We start from the raw sequence: 19,379 nt of genomic DNA, 5'->3' as shown, positions 1-19,379 counted from the left end.
TATATTATATACAGTCATTACACACAAAGGTATCTATTCCTATATATTATATAGTCATTACACACAGAGGGATCTCTTCCTATATATTATATAGAGTCATTACACACAGAGGGATCCATTCCTAGATATTATATAGTAATTCCACACAGAGGGATCTATTCCTATATATATAGTCATTCCACACAGAGGGATCTATTCCTATATATATATAGTCATTCCACACAGAGGGATCTATTCCTATATATATATAGTCATTCCACACAGAGGGATCTATTCCTATATATATAGTCATTCCACACAGAGGGATCTATTCCTATATATTATATAGTCATTCCACACAGAGGGATCTATTCCTATATATTATATACAGTCATTACACACAGAGGGATCTATTCGTAGATATTATATAGTCATTACACACAGAGGGATCTATTCCTATATATTATATAGAGTCATTACACACAGGGATCTATTCCTATATATTATATAGTCATTACACACAGAGGGATCTATTCCTATATATTATGTAGAGTCATTACACACAGAGGGATCTATTCCTATATATTATGTAGAGTCATTACACACAGAGGGATCTATTCCTATATATTATATAGAGTCATTACACACACAGAGATCTATTCCTATATATTATATAGAGTAATTACACAGAGTGATCTATTCCTGTATATTATATAGAGTCATTACACACAAAGTTATCTATTCCTATATATTATATAGTCATTACACACAGAGGGATCTATTCCTATCTAATATATAAAGCTGAATGTGTGTATGTGTGTGCGTATGTATGTATGTCCGGGATTGGCATCTGCACCGTCGCAGCTATAGCCAAAAAAATTTCCACACTCACACTTCTGGACCCCGAGAGCGTCATAGGCTATTTTTTGAGGGGAAATTTTAACCCCGCGCTTTACAGTTATTCACCAAAAAACCTGCCTCCATTAAAGCGAATGGAGCTGGGAGCCACAGTGCAGCCAGTGCTTCAGAAGAATGCGCAGCCACGCCCTTATATGGAATGTTGGCGTGTCACAATGCAGCCAGGGAAAGAGACAGACATAGACCAGGTAAGAGACAGACACAAAGAGACAGACTGACAGGGAAAGAGAGAGACAGGTTAAGAGACAGACACAGACAGGTAAAGAGACAGACAAAGAGACAGAGACAGACAGGGAAAGAGAGGGAAAGAGACAAACAGGGTAAGAGACAGACAAAGACAGGTAAAGAGACAGACAAAGAGACAGAAACAGGGAAAGAGAAAGAGGGAAAGAGAGGGAAAGAGACAGACAGGGAAAGAGAGGGAAAGAGACAAACAGGGTAAGAGACAGACAAAGACAGGTAAAGAGACAGACAAAGAGACAGAAACAGGGAAAGAGAAAGAGGGAAAGAGACAGACGGAAAGAGAGGGAAAGAGACAGACAGGGAAAGAGAGGGAAAGAGACAAACAGGGTAAGAGACAGACAAAGACAGGTAAAGAGACAGACAAAGAGACAGAAACAGGGAAAGAGAAAGAGGGAAAGAGACAGATGGAAAGAGAGGGAAAGAGACAGACAGGGAAAGAGAGGGAAAGAGACAGACGGAAAGTGACAGACAGACAGGGAAAGAGATAGATAGACAGACAGGGAAAGAGATTGAGACAGACGGAGAAAGAGACAGACAGTCAGAGACAGACAGGGAAAGAGACAAATAGAGGGAAAGAGACAGACAGGGAAAGTGACAGAGATATATATTATATAGTCATTACACACAGAGGGATCTATTCCAAGTGTTTATTTCTGTTACTGTGGATGATTATGGCTTACAGGCAATGAAAACCCAAAAGAACTGGACGGTTGCTCCGTGGTCCAAAGTGTTGTTTTCAGATAAAAGTACATTTTGCATTTAATTTGGAAATCAAGGTCCCAGAGTCTGGAGGAAGAGTGGAGAGGCCACAATCCAAGCTACTTGAGATCTAATGTGAAGTTTCCACAATCAGTGATGGTTTGGGGAGCCATGTCATCTGCTGGTGTAGGTCCACTGTGTTTTATCAAGACCAAAGTCAGCGCAGCCGTCTACCAGGAAATTTTAGAGCACTTCTTGCTTCCCTCTGCCGACAAGCTTTTTGGAGATGGAAATGTCATTTTCAAGCAGGACATGGCACCTGTCCACACTGCCAAAAGTACCAATACCTGGTTAAATAACCACAACATTATTGTGCTTGATTGCCCAGCAAACTCGCCTAACCTAAACCAAGGTTAAGAGACAGACACAGGTTGTCAAGAGGAAGATGAGAGACACCAGACCCAACAATGCAGACGAGCTGAAGGCTGCTGTCTATCAACCTGGGCGTCCATAACACCTCAGCAGTGCCACAGGCTGATCGCCTCCATACCACACCGCATTGATGCAGTACTTTATGCAAAAGGAGCCCCGACCAAGTATTGAGGGCATTTACTGTACAGACTTTTCAGTAGGCGCCAACATTTCTCAGTGTAAAATCATTTTTTCATTTGTTCTTATATATTCTGATTTTCTGAGATAATGACTTTTGGGTTTTTATTGGCTGAAAGCCATAATCATCAACATTAGCAGAAATAAACACTTGAAATAGATCCCTCTGTGTGTAATGACTCTAATATATATGCATTTCACTATTTGTATTGAATTACTGAAATAAATTCACTTTTTTTTAGGATATTCTAATTTATTGAGATGCACCTGTATCTGGTTATTCAGTATTTATTTTAAAGGGAACCTGTCATGAGCTGCTGGGAGAAAATTAACGTTTCTTTGTCGCTCCATTGGGAGACCCAGACAATTGGGTGTATAGCTTCTGCCTCCGGAGGCCACACAAAGTATTACACTTAAAAGTGTAAACCCCTCCCCTCTGCCTATACACCCCCCCGTGCATCACGGGCTCCTCAGTTTTTATGCTTTGTGTTGAAGGAGGCACACATGCACGCAAGCTCCACAATTTAGTCAGCAGCAGCTGCTGACTATATCGGATGGAAGAAAAGAGGGCCCATAACAGGGCCCCCGGCATGCTCCCTTCTCACCCCACTCTGGTCGGCGGTGCTGTTAAGGTTGAGGTACCCATTGCGGGTACAAAGGCTGGAGCCACATGCCGTTTTCCTTCCCCATCCCTTAGGGGCTCTGGGTGAAGTGGGATCCTAACCGGTCACCAGACACTGGGACCGTGCTCCCTCCGCAGCCCCTGGGGGAATCTGCTGGACAGGAGACCGGGTATCGTCAGGGACAGGCCCTGCTCCTCTGAGGTACTCTGTGTCCCCTTTGGGACGGCGCATAGAGCGCCTGTGTAACGGACGCTGCAGCACCTGCCGGGTGTTTTGCGTCGCCGGGACTACCGCGCCGACCGCGCTTGTTTGCCGGCCGCGCTAATAAATTTAGTCCCCGGCTTTTGCGGCCTAGTACTGCAAACTCCCGCCCCCGGGCCTGCCAGTCAGGGGTGAGGGCGGGACGCTAGACTACATGTCAGCGGTGAGGGCTGGAGCATACTGAGGTATCCTCCTCCCCCCTCACTGAGCACTGCGGGGCACCAGATTCCCGCACTTTCTGAGGCACGCCCACGGCTCCCTCCTCCTCTCAGAACGCTGGCAGCCATTCCTATCAGCACTTCTGACGCTGGAGAACTTCAGAGGGGAGACAACACCGAGCTCCACAGCTCTGGGAGGCCCAGGCAGGGAATCTGGTGGTCACACAACCGCTGAGGGCGGTCGGTAAGCCGCACCTGTTACTAGGTGCTGGCCCCCCTGGGTGCCGAAGTGTATATTTATATGCTTATATTGTATACATTTACTCTGTACGGCCGCACTATTTGCTTTTGGCTATATACCCTCACTGGTTGCTCTAAGGGGAGACAACAGCATGTCGTCCGCAAAAAGCAAGGGTGCCAAGGCACAGGCTTATTTTGCAACCTGTACCTCATGTGCAGCTATGCTACCGGCAGGTTCCACCTACCCTCATTGTGTGCAATGCTCGGCCCCTGTGACACTCACTCAGCCAGAGCCTCAGCCACTGGTGGGACCCTCGGCCCAGGTGGAACCACCTGCTGCCACTGTCCAGGTGACAGGGACAGAGTTTGCAGTGTTGGCTGACAAACTTTCTGAGTCTATTTCTCAATCCATGGCTCAGTCTATGGATAGATGGTCTGCTAAGATACTAGAAGCTTTGCAGTCCAGACCGGTAACACAGGCTCCGGGCACTGTTGAATCATTGCCCTCAGACCCCCCGCGGTCGGCGCAGCAAAGTGCTCCTGGGGCGACTCATAGGTCCCACGGTGAGGACTCCGACACGGACCGCAGTCCCAGACCGGCTAAGCGGGCTCGCTGGGAGCTTCCATCGACTTCATCACACTGCTCAGGGTCTCAGCATGAGGACTCTCTGGAGGATGAAGCGGAGGTGGCAGATCAGGGCTCTGATCCTGACGCCGCTCTCAACCTTGATACACCTGAAGGGGACGGCATAGTAAACGACCTTATAGCGTCCATCAATCAGGTGTTAGAACTTTCTCCTCCAACTCCTCAGATTGAGGAGTCAGCTTCTCAGCAGGAGAAATTCCAATTTAGGTTTCCCAAACGTACACGGAGTGCGTTTCTTGATCACTCCAACTTCAGAGATACAGTCCAGAAACACCGAGCTTTTCCGGATAAGCGCTTTACTAAGCGCCTTAATGACACACGTTACCCCTTCCCCCCTGACGTAGTTAAGGGTTGGGCTCAGTGTCCCAAGGTGGATCCTCCAGTCTCTAGACTGGCGGCTAGATCCATAGTTGCAGTGGCAGATGGTTCATCGCTCAAGGATGCCACTGACAGGCAGATAGAGCTCCTGATGAAATCCATCTATGAAGCTATAGGCGCGTCTTTTGCTCCGGCATTCGCAGCCGTATGGGCACTCCAAGCTATCTCAGCTTGTCAGTCTGAGATTAATGCAGTCACACGTGCCTCTACTCCGCAGGTTGTGTCTTTAACCTCTCAGGCGTCGGCTTTTGCGTCCTACGCCATGAATGCTGTCCTGGACTCTGCGAGCCGTACGGCGGTAGCATCCGCCAATTCAGTGGCAGTCCGCAGGGCCATGTGGCTACGTGAATGGAAGGCAGACTCTGCTTCCAAGAAGTTCTTAACCGGTTTGCCATTTTCTGGCGACCGCCTGTTTGGCGAGCAATTGGATGAAATCATTAAACAATCCAAGGGAAAGGACTCGTCCTTACCCCAGTCCAAACCAAACAGACTTCAACAACGGAAGGTACAATCGAGGTTTCGGTCCTTTCGGCCCTCAGCCAGGTCTCAATTCTCCTCGTCCAACAGGCCACAGAAGGGCCAGAGGAACTCTGATTCATGGCGGTCTAAGTCACGTCCTAAAAAGACCGCCGGAGGAACCGCTCCCAAAGCGGCCTCCTCATGACTTTCGGCCTCCCCAAACCGCATCCTCGGTCGGTGGCAGGCTCTCCCGCTTTTGCGACGCCTGGTTGCCACATGTCCAAGACCGATGGGTGAGAGACATTCTGTCTCACGGTTACAGGATAGAGTTCAGCTCTCGTCCTCCGACTCGTTTCTTCAGAACATCTCCGCCCCCCGAGCGAGCCGAAGCTCTGCTTCAGGCGGTGAGCACTCTGAAGGCAGAAGGAGTGGTGATCCCTGTTCCCCTTCAGGAATGGGGTCACGGTTTTTACTCCAACTTGTTTGTGGTGCCAAAAAAGGACGGATCTTTCCGTCCCGTTCTGGACCTCAAACTGCTCAACAGACACGTGAAAACCAGGCGGTTCCGGATGGAATCTCTCCGCTCCGTCATCGCCTCGATGTCCCAAGGAGACTTCCTAGCATCAATCGACATCAGGGATGCTTATCTCCACGTGCCGATTGCACCAGAGCATCAGCGCTTCCTGCGTTTCGCCATCGGGGACGAACACCTTCAGTTCGTGGCACTGCCTTTCGGCCTGGCGACAGCCCCACGGGTCTTCACCAAGGTCATGGCAACAGTGGTAGCAGTCCTACACTCTCAGGGACACTCGGTGATCCCTTACTTAGACGATCTTCTTGTCAAGGCCCCCTCTCGGGTGGCATGCCAACACAGCCTGAACATTGCTCTGGAGACTCTTCAGAGATTCGGGTGGATCATCAATTTCCCAAAGTCAAAATTGACACCGACCCAATCACTGACATATCTCGGGATGGAGTTTCATACTCTCTCAGCGATAGTGAAACTTCCGCTGGACAAACAGCGTTCACTACAGACAGGGGTGCAATCTCTCCTTCGAGCCCAGTCGCACCCCTTGAGGCGCCTCATGCACTTCCTAGGGAAGATGGTGGCAGCAATGGAGGCAGTTCCATTTGCGCAGTTTCATCTGCGTCCACTTCAATGGGACATTCTCCGCAAATGGGACAGGAGGTCGACGTCCCTCGACAGGAACGTCTCCCTTTCTCGGGCAGCCAAGGCCTCCCTTCAGTGGTGGCTTCTTCCCACTTCTTTGTCAAAGGGGAAATCCTTCCTGCCCCCATCCTGGGCTGTGGTCACGACGGACGCGAGTCTGTCAGGGTGGGGAGCGGTCTTCCTCCACCACAGGGCTCAGGGTACCTGGACTCAGCCAGAGTCCTCCCTTCAGATCAATGTTCTGGAGATAAGGGCAGTGTATCTAGCCCTAAAGGCGTTCCAGCCATGGCTGGAAGGCAGGCAGATCCGAATTCAGTCGGACAACGCCACGGCGGTGGCATACATCAATCACCAAGGCGGCACACGCAGTCGTCAAGCCTTCCAGGAAGTTCGGCGGATTCTGCTGTGGGTGGAAGCCACAGCCTCCACCATTTCCGCAGTTCACATCCCGGGCGTAGAAAACTGGGAAGCAGACTTTCTCAGTCGCCAGGGCATGGACGCAGGGGAATGGTCTCTTCACCCGGACGTGTTTCAAGAGATCTGTTGCCGCTGGGGAACGCCGGACGTCGACCTAATGGCGTCCCGGCACAACAACAAGGTCCCGGCATTCATGGCACGGTCTCAAGATCACAGAGCTCTGGCGGCAGACGCATTAGTTCAGGATTGGTCGCAGTTTCGACTGCCTTATGTATTTCCTCCTCTGGCACTGCTGCCCAGAGTGTTACGCAAGATCAGGTCCGACTGTCGCCTCGCCATCCTCATCGCCCCAGACTGGCCGAGGAGGTCGTGGTACCCGGATCTGTGGCATCTCACGGTGGGTCAACCGTGGGCACTACCAGACCGACCAGACTTGCTGTCTCAAGGGCCATTTTCTTTTTCGCTCCTAATTGGGAGACCCAGACAGTGGGTGTATAGCTACTGCCCTCTGGAGGCCGCACAAAGAACTACACTTAAAAGTGTAAGGCCCCTCCCCTTCTGGCTATACACCCTCCCGTAGGAGTACAGATTCCTCAGTTTTAGCTTTGTGCGCAAGGAGGTCAGACACGCACGCATAGCTCCATTGTTTTTAGTCAGCAGCAGCTGCTGACTATATCGGATGGAAGAAAAGAGGACACATATAGTGTCCCCAGCATGCTCCCTTCTCACCCCACTGTATGTCGGAGGTGTTTGTAAGGTTGAGGTACCCATTGCGGGTACGGCGGCAGGAGCCCACATGCTGATTCCTTCCCCATCCCTTTTTACAGGGCTCTGGGTGAAGTGGGATTTACCGGTCTCCAGGCACTGAGACCGGGCTCCATCTACAGCCCCTGGAGAAGATGCTGGATGGAGCGGAGTACATCAGGGACATGGCCCTGCTTCCTCAAGGTACTCTGTGTCCCCGTGCATTTGGCGCTCACACCGCAGCTTGCTGGGTGTTGTAGTGCGCCGGGGGACATCAGCGCTACGGCGCTTGTGCCAGGCCTCATTCAGCTTCGCTGAAGCAGGCACACTAGTGGGAAACGGTCGCGCCGGCCGCTGGGACTGCGGCGCGGCTGGCACTTGTGGTGCGCCGGGGACTTCAGCGCGGCCCGCGCTTTTACGGCGGCCGCGCTGATAACTCGAGTCCCCGGCTTTTGCGGCCTGCTTCCGTTCGTTCCCGCCCCCGGACCTGCCAGTCAGGAGAGGGGCGGGACGCTGGCCACGTCTAGGAACGGTCATGCCGGCCGCTGGGACTGCGGCGCGGCTGACACTTGTGGTGCGCCGGGGACTTCAGCGCGGCCCGCGCTTTTACGGCGGCCGCGCTGATAACTCGAGTCCCCGGCTTTTGCGGCCTGCTTCCGTTCGTTCCCGCCCCCAGACCTGCCAGTCAGGAGAGGGGCGGGACGCTGGCCAGTGCATCAGCGCTGAGGGCTGGAGTCGTTTTTACATACTCCAGCCCTCACAATCGGCACAGAGGGGACACTGTTCCCGCACTTTTGTTTGGGAACTCCCACGGACCGCCCCTCTCCACAGACGCCGGCAGCCATTCCTGCTGACACGCTGAGCTGCAGAGGGGAGCCGGGGAGACCCAGACAGGGAATCTGCAGCCTCTTACCCGCTATTCAGCGGGCGGTAAGCCCCCTCTTGTGCCAGCATTATTCTTAGTATTTTGTTTCTACAAATACTTTGTATTGCATAGCGCTGGTCGCCCTTTGGCTATAGACTCTCTCACATTGCAGAGAGCCAGCAACATGTCGTCCGTAAAACGCAAGGGTGCCAAGGCACAGACATTATATGCTTCCTGCACCGCTTGTGGGACTTTTCTACCGGCAGGCTCCACGGACCCCCATTGTGTGCAGTGCTCGGCCCCTGCGGCGCTTGCACAGTCGGGACCTCTGCTGGACGTGACCCAGGGTGTACCACCTGTGAATGCTGTCCAGGTGACAGGAACTGAGTTTGCAGCTTTTGCTGACAGAATGTCTCTCACTATGTCACAAATTCTTGACACATTGCGAGCTAGGCCTGTACTTCAGGCCACGGACACTGTGCAATCATTGCCCCCTGGTCCCCCTCAGCTCCAAGCTCCGGGACGGGCATATACACCTCAGGGTGAAGACTCTGACTCGGACGATGGCCCCGGGCAGCCTAAGCGGGCTCGCTATGACGGGCCTTCACATTCATCTCAATGGTCAGGATCCCAGCGAGATGAATCTATGGGTGATGAGGCGGACGTAACTGATCAGGATTCTGATCCTGGGACCGCTCTCAATCTAGATACACCAGATGGTGACGCCATAGTTAATGATCTTATATTTAACATCAATAAGATGTTAAATATTTCCCCACCAGCTCCTCTTGTGGAGGAGTCAGCTTCGCAGCACGAGAGAATCCATTTCAGATACCCTAAGCGTACTTTAAGCACTTTTCTGGACCACGCTGACTTTAGAGACGCAATCCAGAAACCCCACGCTTATCCTGAAAGGCGTTTTCCTAAACGGCTTAAAGATACACGCTATCCTTTTCCCCCTGAGGTGGTCAAGGGTTGGACCCAGTGTCCAAAAGTGGATCCTCCAATTTCCAGGCTTGCAGCTAGATCCTTGGTTGCAGTTGAAGATGGAGCGGCACTTAAAGATGCCACTGACAGGCAGATGGAGCTCTGGCTGAAATCCATCTATGAAGCGATTGGAGCGTCATTAGCGCCTTCTTTTGCGGCCGTATGGGCACTCCAAGCTATCTCAGCCGGGCTTGCGCGAGTTGACTCCGTCACACGTGCATGTGCCCCGCAGGTAGCACCATTGACCTCGCAAATGGCGGCATTCGCGTCGTACGCGATTAATGCTGTTCTTGACGCTACAAGCCGCACGGCAGTGGCGTCAGCCAACTCCGTTGTTTTGCGTAGGGCCCTGTGGTTGAGACATTGGAAAGCAGATTCTCATTCCAAGAAGTGCTTAACCAATTTGCCTTTTTCTCGTGACCGATTGTTTGGAGAGCGTTTGGATGAAATCATCAAACACTCCAAGGGTAAGGACTCATCCTTACCGCAACACAGACAAAACAAACCCCAACAGAGGAAGGGTCAGTCTGGTTATCGGTCCTTTCGAGGACCGGGCAGGTCCCAATTCGCCTCGTCAAAAAAGACTCAAAAGGACCAGAGACGCTCAGATTCTTGGAGGTCTCAGTCACGCCCAAAAAGGACAGCCGGAGGAACCGTTGCCAAGACGGCGTCCTCCTGACTTGCGGTCTCCGATTCCCACACCCGCGGTCGGTGGGAGGCTTTCCCACTTTGGCGACATCTGGCTGTCACACGTCAAAGACCGTTGGGTGAGGGATATTCTGTCTCACGGGTACAGGATAGAGTTCAGTTCTCGTCCGCCAACTCGTTTCTTCAGAACTTCTCCACCACCAGACCGAGCCGATGCTCTGTTGCAGGCGGTGGCCGCTCTAAAGGCGGAAGGAGTGGTGACCTCCGTCCCGCTTCAGGAACAAGGTCACGGTTTTTACTCCAATCTGTTTGTGGTCCCAAAAAAGGACGGATCGTATCGGCCCGTCCTGGATCTAAAGTTGCTCAACAGACACGTAAAAGTCAGGAGGTTCCGGATGGAATCCCTACGCTCCGTCATAGCCTCAATGTCTCAAGGAGATTTTCTAGCATCAATAGATATCAAGGATGCGTATCTCCACGTGCCGATCGCACCAGAGCATCAGCGTTTCCTACGCTTCGTCATACACGACGAACACCTACAGTTCGTAGCGTTACCTTTCGGTCTGGCAACAGCCCCACGGGTCTTCACCAAGGTCATGGCAGCAGTAGTAGCTGTTCTGCACTCGCAGGGTCACTCGGTCATCCCGTATCTAGACGACCTGCTTATAAAGGCACCCTCTCAAGAGGCATGCCAACACAGTCTGAAGGTGGCACTAGACACTCTCCAGAGTTTCGGGTGGATTATCAACTTTCCAAAGTCTCATCTAACCCCGACCCAATCTCTGACTTATCTTGGCATGGAGTTTCATACTCTATCAGCGATAGTGAAGCTTCCACTGGACAAGCAGTGCTCGCTACGGACTGGAGTGCAATCTCTCCTTCAGAGCCAGTCGCACTCACTGAGGCGCCTCATGCATTTCCTAGGAAAGATGGTAGCAGCAATGGAGGCAGTCCCGTTCGCGCAGTTTCATCTGCGCCCTCTACAATGGGACATTCTACGCCAATGGGACGGGAAATCGACGTCCCTCGACAGGACTGTCTCCCTCTCTCAGACTGCCAAGGACTCTCTCCGTTGGTGGCTTCTCCCCACCTCATTGTCACAGGGAAAGTCGTTCCTTCCCCCGTCCTGGGCAGTGGTCACGACGGATGCGAGCCTATCAGGGTGGGGAGCGGTGTATCTCCACCACAGGGCTCAGGGGATGTGGACTCTGGAAGAGTCCACCCTGCAGATCAATGTTCTGGAAATCAGAGCAATCTATCTTGCCCTGCGAGCCTTCCAACAATGGCTGGAAGGCAAGCAGATTCGGATTCAGTCGGACAATTCTACGGCGGTGGCTTACATCAACCACCAAGGGGGAACACGCAGTCGCCAAGCTTTTCAAGAAGTCCAACGGATTTTGACGTGGGTGGAAAGCAGAGCGTCCACCATATCCGCAGTTCACATCCCAGGCGTGGAAAACTGGGAAGCAGACTTTCTCAGTCGCCAGGGCATGGACGCAGGAGAATGGTCCCTTCACCCGGACGTGTTTCAGCAGATCTGTTGCCGCTGGGGGACGCCGGACGTCGATCTGATGGCGTCACGGCACAACAACAAGGTCCCAGTTTTCATGGCACGGTCTCACGATCACCGAGCACTGGCGGCAGACGCCTTGGTTCAGGATTGGTCGCAATTCCGACTCCCCTATGTGTTCCCACCTCTAGCATTGTTACCCAGAGTTCTCCGGAAAATCAGGTCCGACTGCCATCGAGCCATACTCGTCGCTCCAGATTGGCCAAGAAGGTCGTGGTACCCGGATCTGTGGCATCTCACGGTAGGCCAACCGTGGACACTACCAGACCGTCCAGATTTGCTGTCTCAAGGGCCGTTTTTCCATCTGAATTCTGCGGCCCTGAACCTGACTGTGTGGCCATTGAGTCCTGGATCCTAGCGGCCTCAGGTTTATCTCAGGAGGTTGTTGCCACAATGAGACAGGCTAGAAAACCATCCTCAGCTAAGATCTATCACAGAACGTGGAAGATATTCTTAGCGTGGTGCTTGGCTCAAGGGTTTTCTCCCTGGCCATTTGCATTGCCAATTTTTCTTTCCTTCCTGCAGTCTGGGTTGGAAAAAGGTTTGTCGCTTAGCTCTCTTAAGGGTCAAGTCTCCGCGCTATCCGTATTCTTTCAGAAGCGCTTGGCACAGCTTTCTAAAGTACGCACGTTTCTCCAAGGAGTTTGTCATATCGTTCCTCCTTACAGACGGCCATTGGAACCCTGGGATCTGAACAAGGTTCTCATTGCTCTCCAGAAGCCGCCTTTCGAGCCTTTGAAAGAGGTTCCCCTTTCTCGGCTTTCACAAAAGGTAGTTTTTCTTGTGGCGGTCACGTCTCTTCGAAGAGTGTCCGAGCTAGCGGCGTTATCTTGCAAATCTCCCTTCCTGGTGTTTCACCAAGACAAGGTAGTACTGCGTCCAATTCCAGAGTTTTCTCCCAAGGTGGTTTCTTCCTTTCATCTCAATCAGGATATCACCTTACCATCTTTGTGTCCGCATCCAGTTCACCAATTTGAAAAGGGTTTACATCTGTTGGACCTGGTGAGAGCACTCAGGATTTACATTTCTCGCACGGCGGCTCTACGCCATTCGGATGCGCTCTTTGTCCTAGTCGCTGGTCAGCATAAGGGATCGCAAGCTTCCAAATCCACCCTGGCGCGGTGGATCAAGGAACCAATTCTTCACACATACCGTTCTGCTGGGCTTCCGATTCCATCTGGACTGAAGGCCCATTCTACCAGAGCCGTGGGTGCGTCCTGGGCATTACGGCATCAGGCTACGGCTCAGCAAGTGTGCCAGGCGGCTACCTGGTCGAGTCTGCACACGTTTACCAAACACTATCAAGTGCATACCTACGCTTCGGCAGATGCCAGCCTAGGTAGACAGGTCCTTCAGGCGGCGGTGGCCCACCTGTAGGAAGAGGCTGTCTGACAGCCCGTTCATGTGGTATCTTTTTACCCACCCAGGGACTGCTTTTGGACGTCCCACTGTCTGGGTCTCCCAATTAGGAGCGAAAAAGAAGAAGGGAATTTTGTTTACTTACCGTAAATTCCTTTTCTTCTAGCTCCAATTGGGAGACCCAGCACCCGCCCTATTTGTTCTTAGGGTTTCGTTTTTTCGGGTGCACATGTTGTTCATGTTGTTTCTTAAGTTCTCCGATCGTGTTATCGGATTGAATTTGTTTTTGAAACTGTTATTGGCTTTCCTCCTTCTTGCTTTGGTACTAAAACTGAGGAATCTGTACTCCTACGGGAGGGTGTATAGCCAGAAGGGGAGGGGCCTTACACTTTTAAGTGTAGTTCTTTGTGCGGCCTCCAGAGGGCAGTAGCTATACACCCACTGTCTGGGTCTCCCAATTGGAGCTAGAAGAAAAGGAATTTACGGTAAGTAAACAAAATTCCCTTCTTTCCATCTGAATTCTGCGGCCCTCAACCTGACTGTGTGGCCATTGAGTCCTGGATCCTAGCGTCTTCAGGGTTATCTCAAGAGGTCATTGCCACTATGAGACAGGCCAGGAAACCAACGTCCGCCAAGATCTACCACAGGACGTGGAGGATCTTCTTATCCTGGTGCTCTGATCAGGGTTTTACTCCCTGGCCATTTGCCTTGCCCACTTTTCTGTCCTTCCTTCAATCCGGAATGGAAAAGGGTTTGTCTCTCGGCTCTCTTAAGGGACAAGTCTCGGCGCTCTCTGTGTTTTTTCAGAAGCGTCTAGCCAGGCTTCCACAGGTACGCACGTTCCTGCAGGGGGTTAGCCACATAGTCCCTCCTTACAAGCGTCCGCTAGAACCCTGGGATCTGAACAGGGTGCTAACGGCTCTTCAGAAACCACCTTTCGAGCCAATGAGGGATATTTCTCTTTCACGCCTTTCGCAGAAGGTGGTCTTCCTAGTGGCAGTCACATTACTTCGGAGAGTGTCTGAGCTAGCTGCACTGTCATGCAAAGCCCCCTTCCTGGTGTTTCACCAGGATAAGGTGGTTCTGCGTCCGGTTCCAGAATTTCTCCCTAAGGTGGTATCCCCTTTTCATCTCAATCAGGATATCTCCTTACCTTCTTTTTGCCCTCATCCAGTATACCAATGTGAAAAGGATTTGCACTTGTTAGATCTTGTGAGAGCACTCAGGCTCTACATTTCTCGTACGGCGCCACTGCGCCGCTCGGATGCGCTCTTTGTCCTTGTCGCTGGCCAGCGTAAAGGGTCGCAGGCTTCCAAGTCAACCTTGGCTCGGTGGATCAAGGAACCAATTCTTGAAGCCTACCGTTCTTCTGGGCTTCCGGTTCCTTCAGGGCTGAAAGCCCATTCTACCAGAGCCGTGGGTGCGTCCTGGGCATTGCGGCACCAGGCTACGGCTCAGCAGGTGTGTCAGGCGGCTACCTGGTCGAGTCTGCACACTTTCACGAAACACTATCAGGTGCATACCTAAGTTTCGGCAGATGCCAGCCTAGGTAGGCGAGTCCTTCATGCGGCGGTTGCCCACCTGTAGGAAGGGGCCGTTTTACGGCTCTTTTACCGAGGTATTCTTTTACCCACCCAGGGACTGCTTTTGGACGTCCCAATTGTCTGGGTCTCCCAATGGAGCGACAAAGAAGAAGGGGATTTTGTTTACTTACCGTAAATTCCTTTTCTTCTAGCTCCTATTGGGAGACCCAGCACCCGCCCCTGTTCCCTTCGGGCTGTTGTTCTTTTGTGTACACATGTTGTTCATGTTGAATTGTTCTTGGTTCATGGTTTTCAGTTCTCCGAACATCCTTCGGATTGAATTTACCTTAGACCAATTTATAAGTTTCCTCCTTCCTGCTTTTGCACCAAAACTGAGGAGCCCGTGATGCACGGGGGGTTGTAAAGGCAGAGGGGAGGGGTTTACACTTTTAAGTGTAATACTTTGTGTGGCCTCCGGAGGCAGAAGCTATACACCCAATTGTCTGGGTCTCCCAATAGGAGCTAGAAGAAAAGGAATTTACGGTAAGTAAACAAAATTCCCTTCTTTTCCTCCTGGCAGCTCTTCTCTACCAGTCATCAGGGTTCAGTCACCACTCATTGTATAGTGAGCAGTGGCTGTTACCATGCCCCTTGCACTGACTGACAGCCGGATCTAATGCAGAGCCAGCTGACAGTCAGTGCAAGGGACACGGTTACTGCCGCCACTCACTAAACTCTAAGTGTTGACTGAAAGCGCGCAGGAATCACCTTGATGAATGGAAGCTGAACGCTGCTGGAAGGAATAAAGCTAATTTCTGCCAGGCAGGTTCAAAACACTATTAACCTGAAGATTAATCTGCAGATTGATAACATTTTATTTCACATGACTGGTATTCTTTAAAACATTATTCCCAAAATCACAATGTTGTTTTATAGTAATGCACACATATATTTACATTTTATTAATTTGTACCAATATAACCAAGTTTAATAATTTCCCAATATTGCACATATCGCCCCCAAAAAATGTCCCTCCAGGCTCCATTTATCTTCTAGCTTTTATTTGAACCATTTTGCTGTAATTCTACTCCTCTTGGTTAATCGTGCAGAGTCTCTGGCATCTGTTAGCGTAGCTCTGCTGTGGGAAATGTCTAGAACTGAGCTTCTACTGTAAGGCCTAAGATACAAGGCATGAAAATCGGACCGAGTGGAGTGCAATAAAACATCGCATTCCACTCGGACCAATATTAGCCTGTGTGTCAGCGCACATGAGCGATTATTTTCTCGGCCCCAATCGGACCGAGAAAACAATCGCAGCATGCTGCGGGTGCAATGTGAGATCGTTCTGCACTCGCAGTACACCAGTATACCGCGAGTGCAGGGCGAGAATGGCAATAGCCGGCAACGGAGGAGAGAAGGAGATAAATCCCTTCCTCCCCCCCTCAGTGCCGGCCCGCCCCCCCTCAGTGCCGGCCCGCCCCCCGCAGCTGAGGTCCGATCACATGATGTGCTGCCAGTGTGAGCTAAGTGTCATGCGAGGATCGCAGTAGTCCCCGTGTGGCCTCGACCATAGGGATGATGTTTCGGAAATGGGCCGAGCCCCCTTTATTACAGGAAGCAGCTATACCTGTGTGCTTGTAACTAACAGAAGTGATGTACTGCTGGATGTGAAATATACAGGCGGCTGAAAAGAGAGAAATGCTGTAGGAGGTGGTTGTGTATTGAGGGGCTGAAAGGAGAGATGTATTGTAGGATGGAGCGCTGTGTAAAGGGGCTGAAAGGAGGATAGGGCTGTAGAAAGGATGACAGGAGAGATTTAATGCAGGATGGGGCTGTATGTAGAAGGGATAATGAGAGAGCGGTATGGCAGCATGGGGCTTTGTATAGAAGAACTGAAAGGAGAGCTATTCTGCAGAATGCGGCTGTATATAGAATTGATGAGATGAGAGAGGTTTTGCAGAATGTGGCTTTGTATAGAAGGACTGTAAGGACAGATATACTGCAGAATGGCGCTGTATATAGAAGGGATATGAGGAGAGAGATAAAGCAGGATGGAGCTGTGGATAGAGGGGCTGAATGGAGGGAATACTGTAGGAGGGGGCTTTACCTAGTGTGGCTGAAAAGAGGAAATTCTAGAGTATGGGGCCAAATAGAGGGTCCGAAAGGAGAAACCTACAAGGTGTGGCTATATATAAAGGGCCTGAGTGGACTGGTGTACCACAGGATGTGGCTGTATATAGAGGGCTGGAAAGGAGTGATATACTGTAGGGTAAAGCTAAAAGGAGTTGAGCTGTTTGTTACCTGATACTGCTGAGAGATTTGTGATGTGAAACTTGAAATTCTGCTCTGTCCATGAATATGACAGACGTTAAGGCTAATTTCACACATCAGTTTTTGGCATCAGGCACAATCCGGCGTGTGCCTGATGCAATGGATCCGGCGCAGAATATGCAAAAACTGATGTGCCTGATCCTTTTTTTTGACGGTTCCAATATACCTGATCCGTCAAAAAACGGATCGCACATCCGTTTTTGCATCCTTTTCGTCCGTTTTTTTTTTTTTTGCTGGATTCTTTTTTTCAATACATTGGAGCATGCTCAGTTTGCAAAAACGGATCCGGCGGCCGCATACGTTTTTTACCGCATTACGCCGGATCCAGCGTCCATAGGCTTCCATTGTAAAACACGGCGGATCCGGCGTGATGCGTTTTTTTTGCCGGACAAAAAAAAAATTACAATATACGTTCCCTCCGGCCTCGGCTTTAGGCAATTATGACGGATCCGGCAAAAGCCGGATGTAACGCAAGACCATCAGGCACAATCCGGCGCTAATACAAATCAATGGGGATAAAACGGATCCGGCGCCGGATCCGTTTTACCTGTTTTTTTTCCAGATTGTGCCTGATGGAAAAAAACTGATGGGTGAAATTAGCCTAATCCTTTATCATTTGCATCAGCAGTGGAACATATGCAGATTCACTGATTTGTCAGCAGTGGGCAACAAACACATTATTGCACTGCCTAGTAATTACAAGCTCTGTTATGAAGGAGTATAGGTGGTCTAGTCAAGAGCATACATGACAGGGGAGAGGGGTCTGCAGCTCTGAGAATAAAGGTGCTGCTGGGAAATATAGTTTTAGCACATAAGAAAAGGACAGTCAGCGCAGCTGCATGAAGCTGTATGCACATGCAGGAGATGACAAAGAACACAAGGGAACAACAAAGAAACAGCAAATGAGTTGCATGTGATAGAAAATCAAACACATTTGGAGATATTTGTGATTTTCAGGCCTGGTAAGTCGAGGTTACAATGCAACACCTTAGGAAATTATTAATGTCATGTCTAATTTATGTTTTCCGTATCATCAGCTCATAATGTGTTTGATCTTAGGTGCTGCGAAGAGAGAAAGTGGAGGTACCGCTGGTAAGTAAAACTGCAAGATAGAATTTAGCGTCTTCACCTAGAATTTTGTAATGTGCATGAGTCAATTCTGCTCCAAAACCACAAACAGAAACGGTTTGAAAATCTTTTTATTGTCTAAGAGAAAACTCTAGTAGTGCACGTGGTGCTGTTTTTATTTTGTTTTTTTTTCTCTAAATCTATTTTTCAGCTTAACTCTCGGATGGGATTAATGTGCCTGACAGGCGCTTCTCTTTTACTTTCATTTCTCCCTCCTCACCAGATTTTCAGAAAATCCCCTCTCTCCAGGTAGTCTCCTGGCTCTAGCTGCTGTGTGAAACCCGATACCACAGTTGGTCTGCAGAGCTTCAAGAGGGCAGATATACCTGTGCTGGCTTCTCAGGCTCATTGTTCCTAAACACATCACACTTTATAAGCAATTCTTGCTCATTGCTCTGCCAATGTGTTTTTTCTTGGGAAACTTCAGGATCTAATTCTGAATAATTATGTGTGTAATATTATATTATTTTAGGTGCCTTGAAATTTTGTTTTCTTTGTCGCTCCATTGGGAGACCCAGACAATTGGGTGTATAGCTATTGCCTCTGGAGGCCACACAAAGTATTACACTTAAAAGTGTAAGGCCCCTCCCCTTCTGGCTATACACCCCCAGTGGGATCACTGGCTCACCAGTTTTGTGCTTTGTGCGAAGGAGGCAACACATCCACGCATAGCTCCACTTTTTAGTCAGCAGCAGCTGCTGACTATGTCGGATGGAAGAAAAGAGGACACATATAGTGTCCCCAGCATGCTCCCTTCTCACCCCACTGTATGTCGGAGGTGTTTGTAAGGTTGAGGTACCCATTGCGGGTACGGCGGCAGGAGCCCACATGCTGATTCCTTCCCCATCCCTTTTTACAGGGCTCTGGGTGAAGTGGGATTTACCGGTCTCCAGGCACTGAGACCGTGCTCCATCTACAGCCCCTGGAGAAGATGCTGGATGGAGCGGAGTACATCAGGGACATGGCCCTGCTTCCTCAAGGTACTCTGTGTCCCCGTGCATTTGGCGCTCACACCGCAGCATGCTGGGTGTTGTAGTGCGCCGGGGGACATCAGCGCTGCGGCGCCTGTGCCATGGCCTCATTCAGCTTCGCTGAAGCAGGCTCACTTATGGGAATTGGTCGCGCCGGCCGCTGGGACTGCGGCGCGGCTGGCACTTGTAGTGCGCCGGGGACTTCAGCGCGGCCTGCGCTTTTACGGCGGCCGCGCTGATAACTAGAGTCCCCGGCTTTTGCGGCCTGCTTCCGTTCGTTCCCGCCCCCAGACCTGCCAGTCAGGAGAGGGGCGGGACGCTGGCCACTTCCAGGAATCGGTCGCGCCGGCCGCTGGCAGCGGCGCGGCTGGCACTTGTGGTGCGCCGGGGACTTCAGCGCGGCCCGCGCTTTTACGGCGGCCGCGCTGATAACTAGAGTCCCCGGCTTTTGC

General features: G+C 50.8%; 1 protein-coding gene across 2 annotated transcripts in view; it reads left to right on the top strand.

The window, feature by feature from the left end:
• The window catches only part of SREK1 (splicing regulatory glutamic acid and lysine rich protein 1), a 153,092-nt gene that overhangs the window by 43,148 nt on the left and 90,565 nt on the right, over nucleotides 1-19,379 (top strand). For both annotated transcript variants that reach the window (XM_075326036.1, XM_075326028.1), the window contains exon 4: nucleotides 17,888-17,920. In XM_075326036.1, the coding sequence (XP_075182151.1) occupies nucleotides 17,888-17,920 (33 nt within the window). The remainder of the gene's footprint in view (nucleotides 1-17,887; nucleotides 17,921-19,379) is intronic.

The sequence above is a fragment of the Anomaloglossus baeobatrachus genome, chromosome 1 (assembly GCF_048569485.1).
Source record: "Anomaloglossus baeobatrachus isolate aAnoBae1 chromosome 1, aAnoBae1.hap1, whole genome shotgun sequence".
NCBI classification, from domain to species: Eukaryota; Metazoa; Chordata; class Amphibia; order Anura; family Aromobatidae; genus Anomaloglossus; species Anomaloglossus baeobatrachus.
Note: the sequence above shows the minus strand (reverse complement) of the source record. Positions and strands in the feature narration are given on the sequence as shown.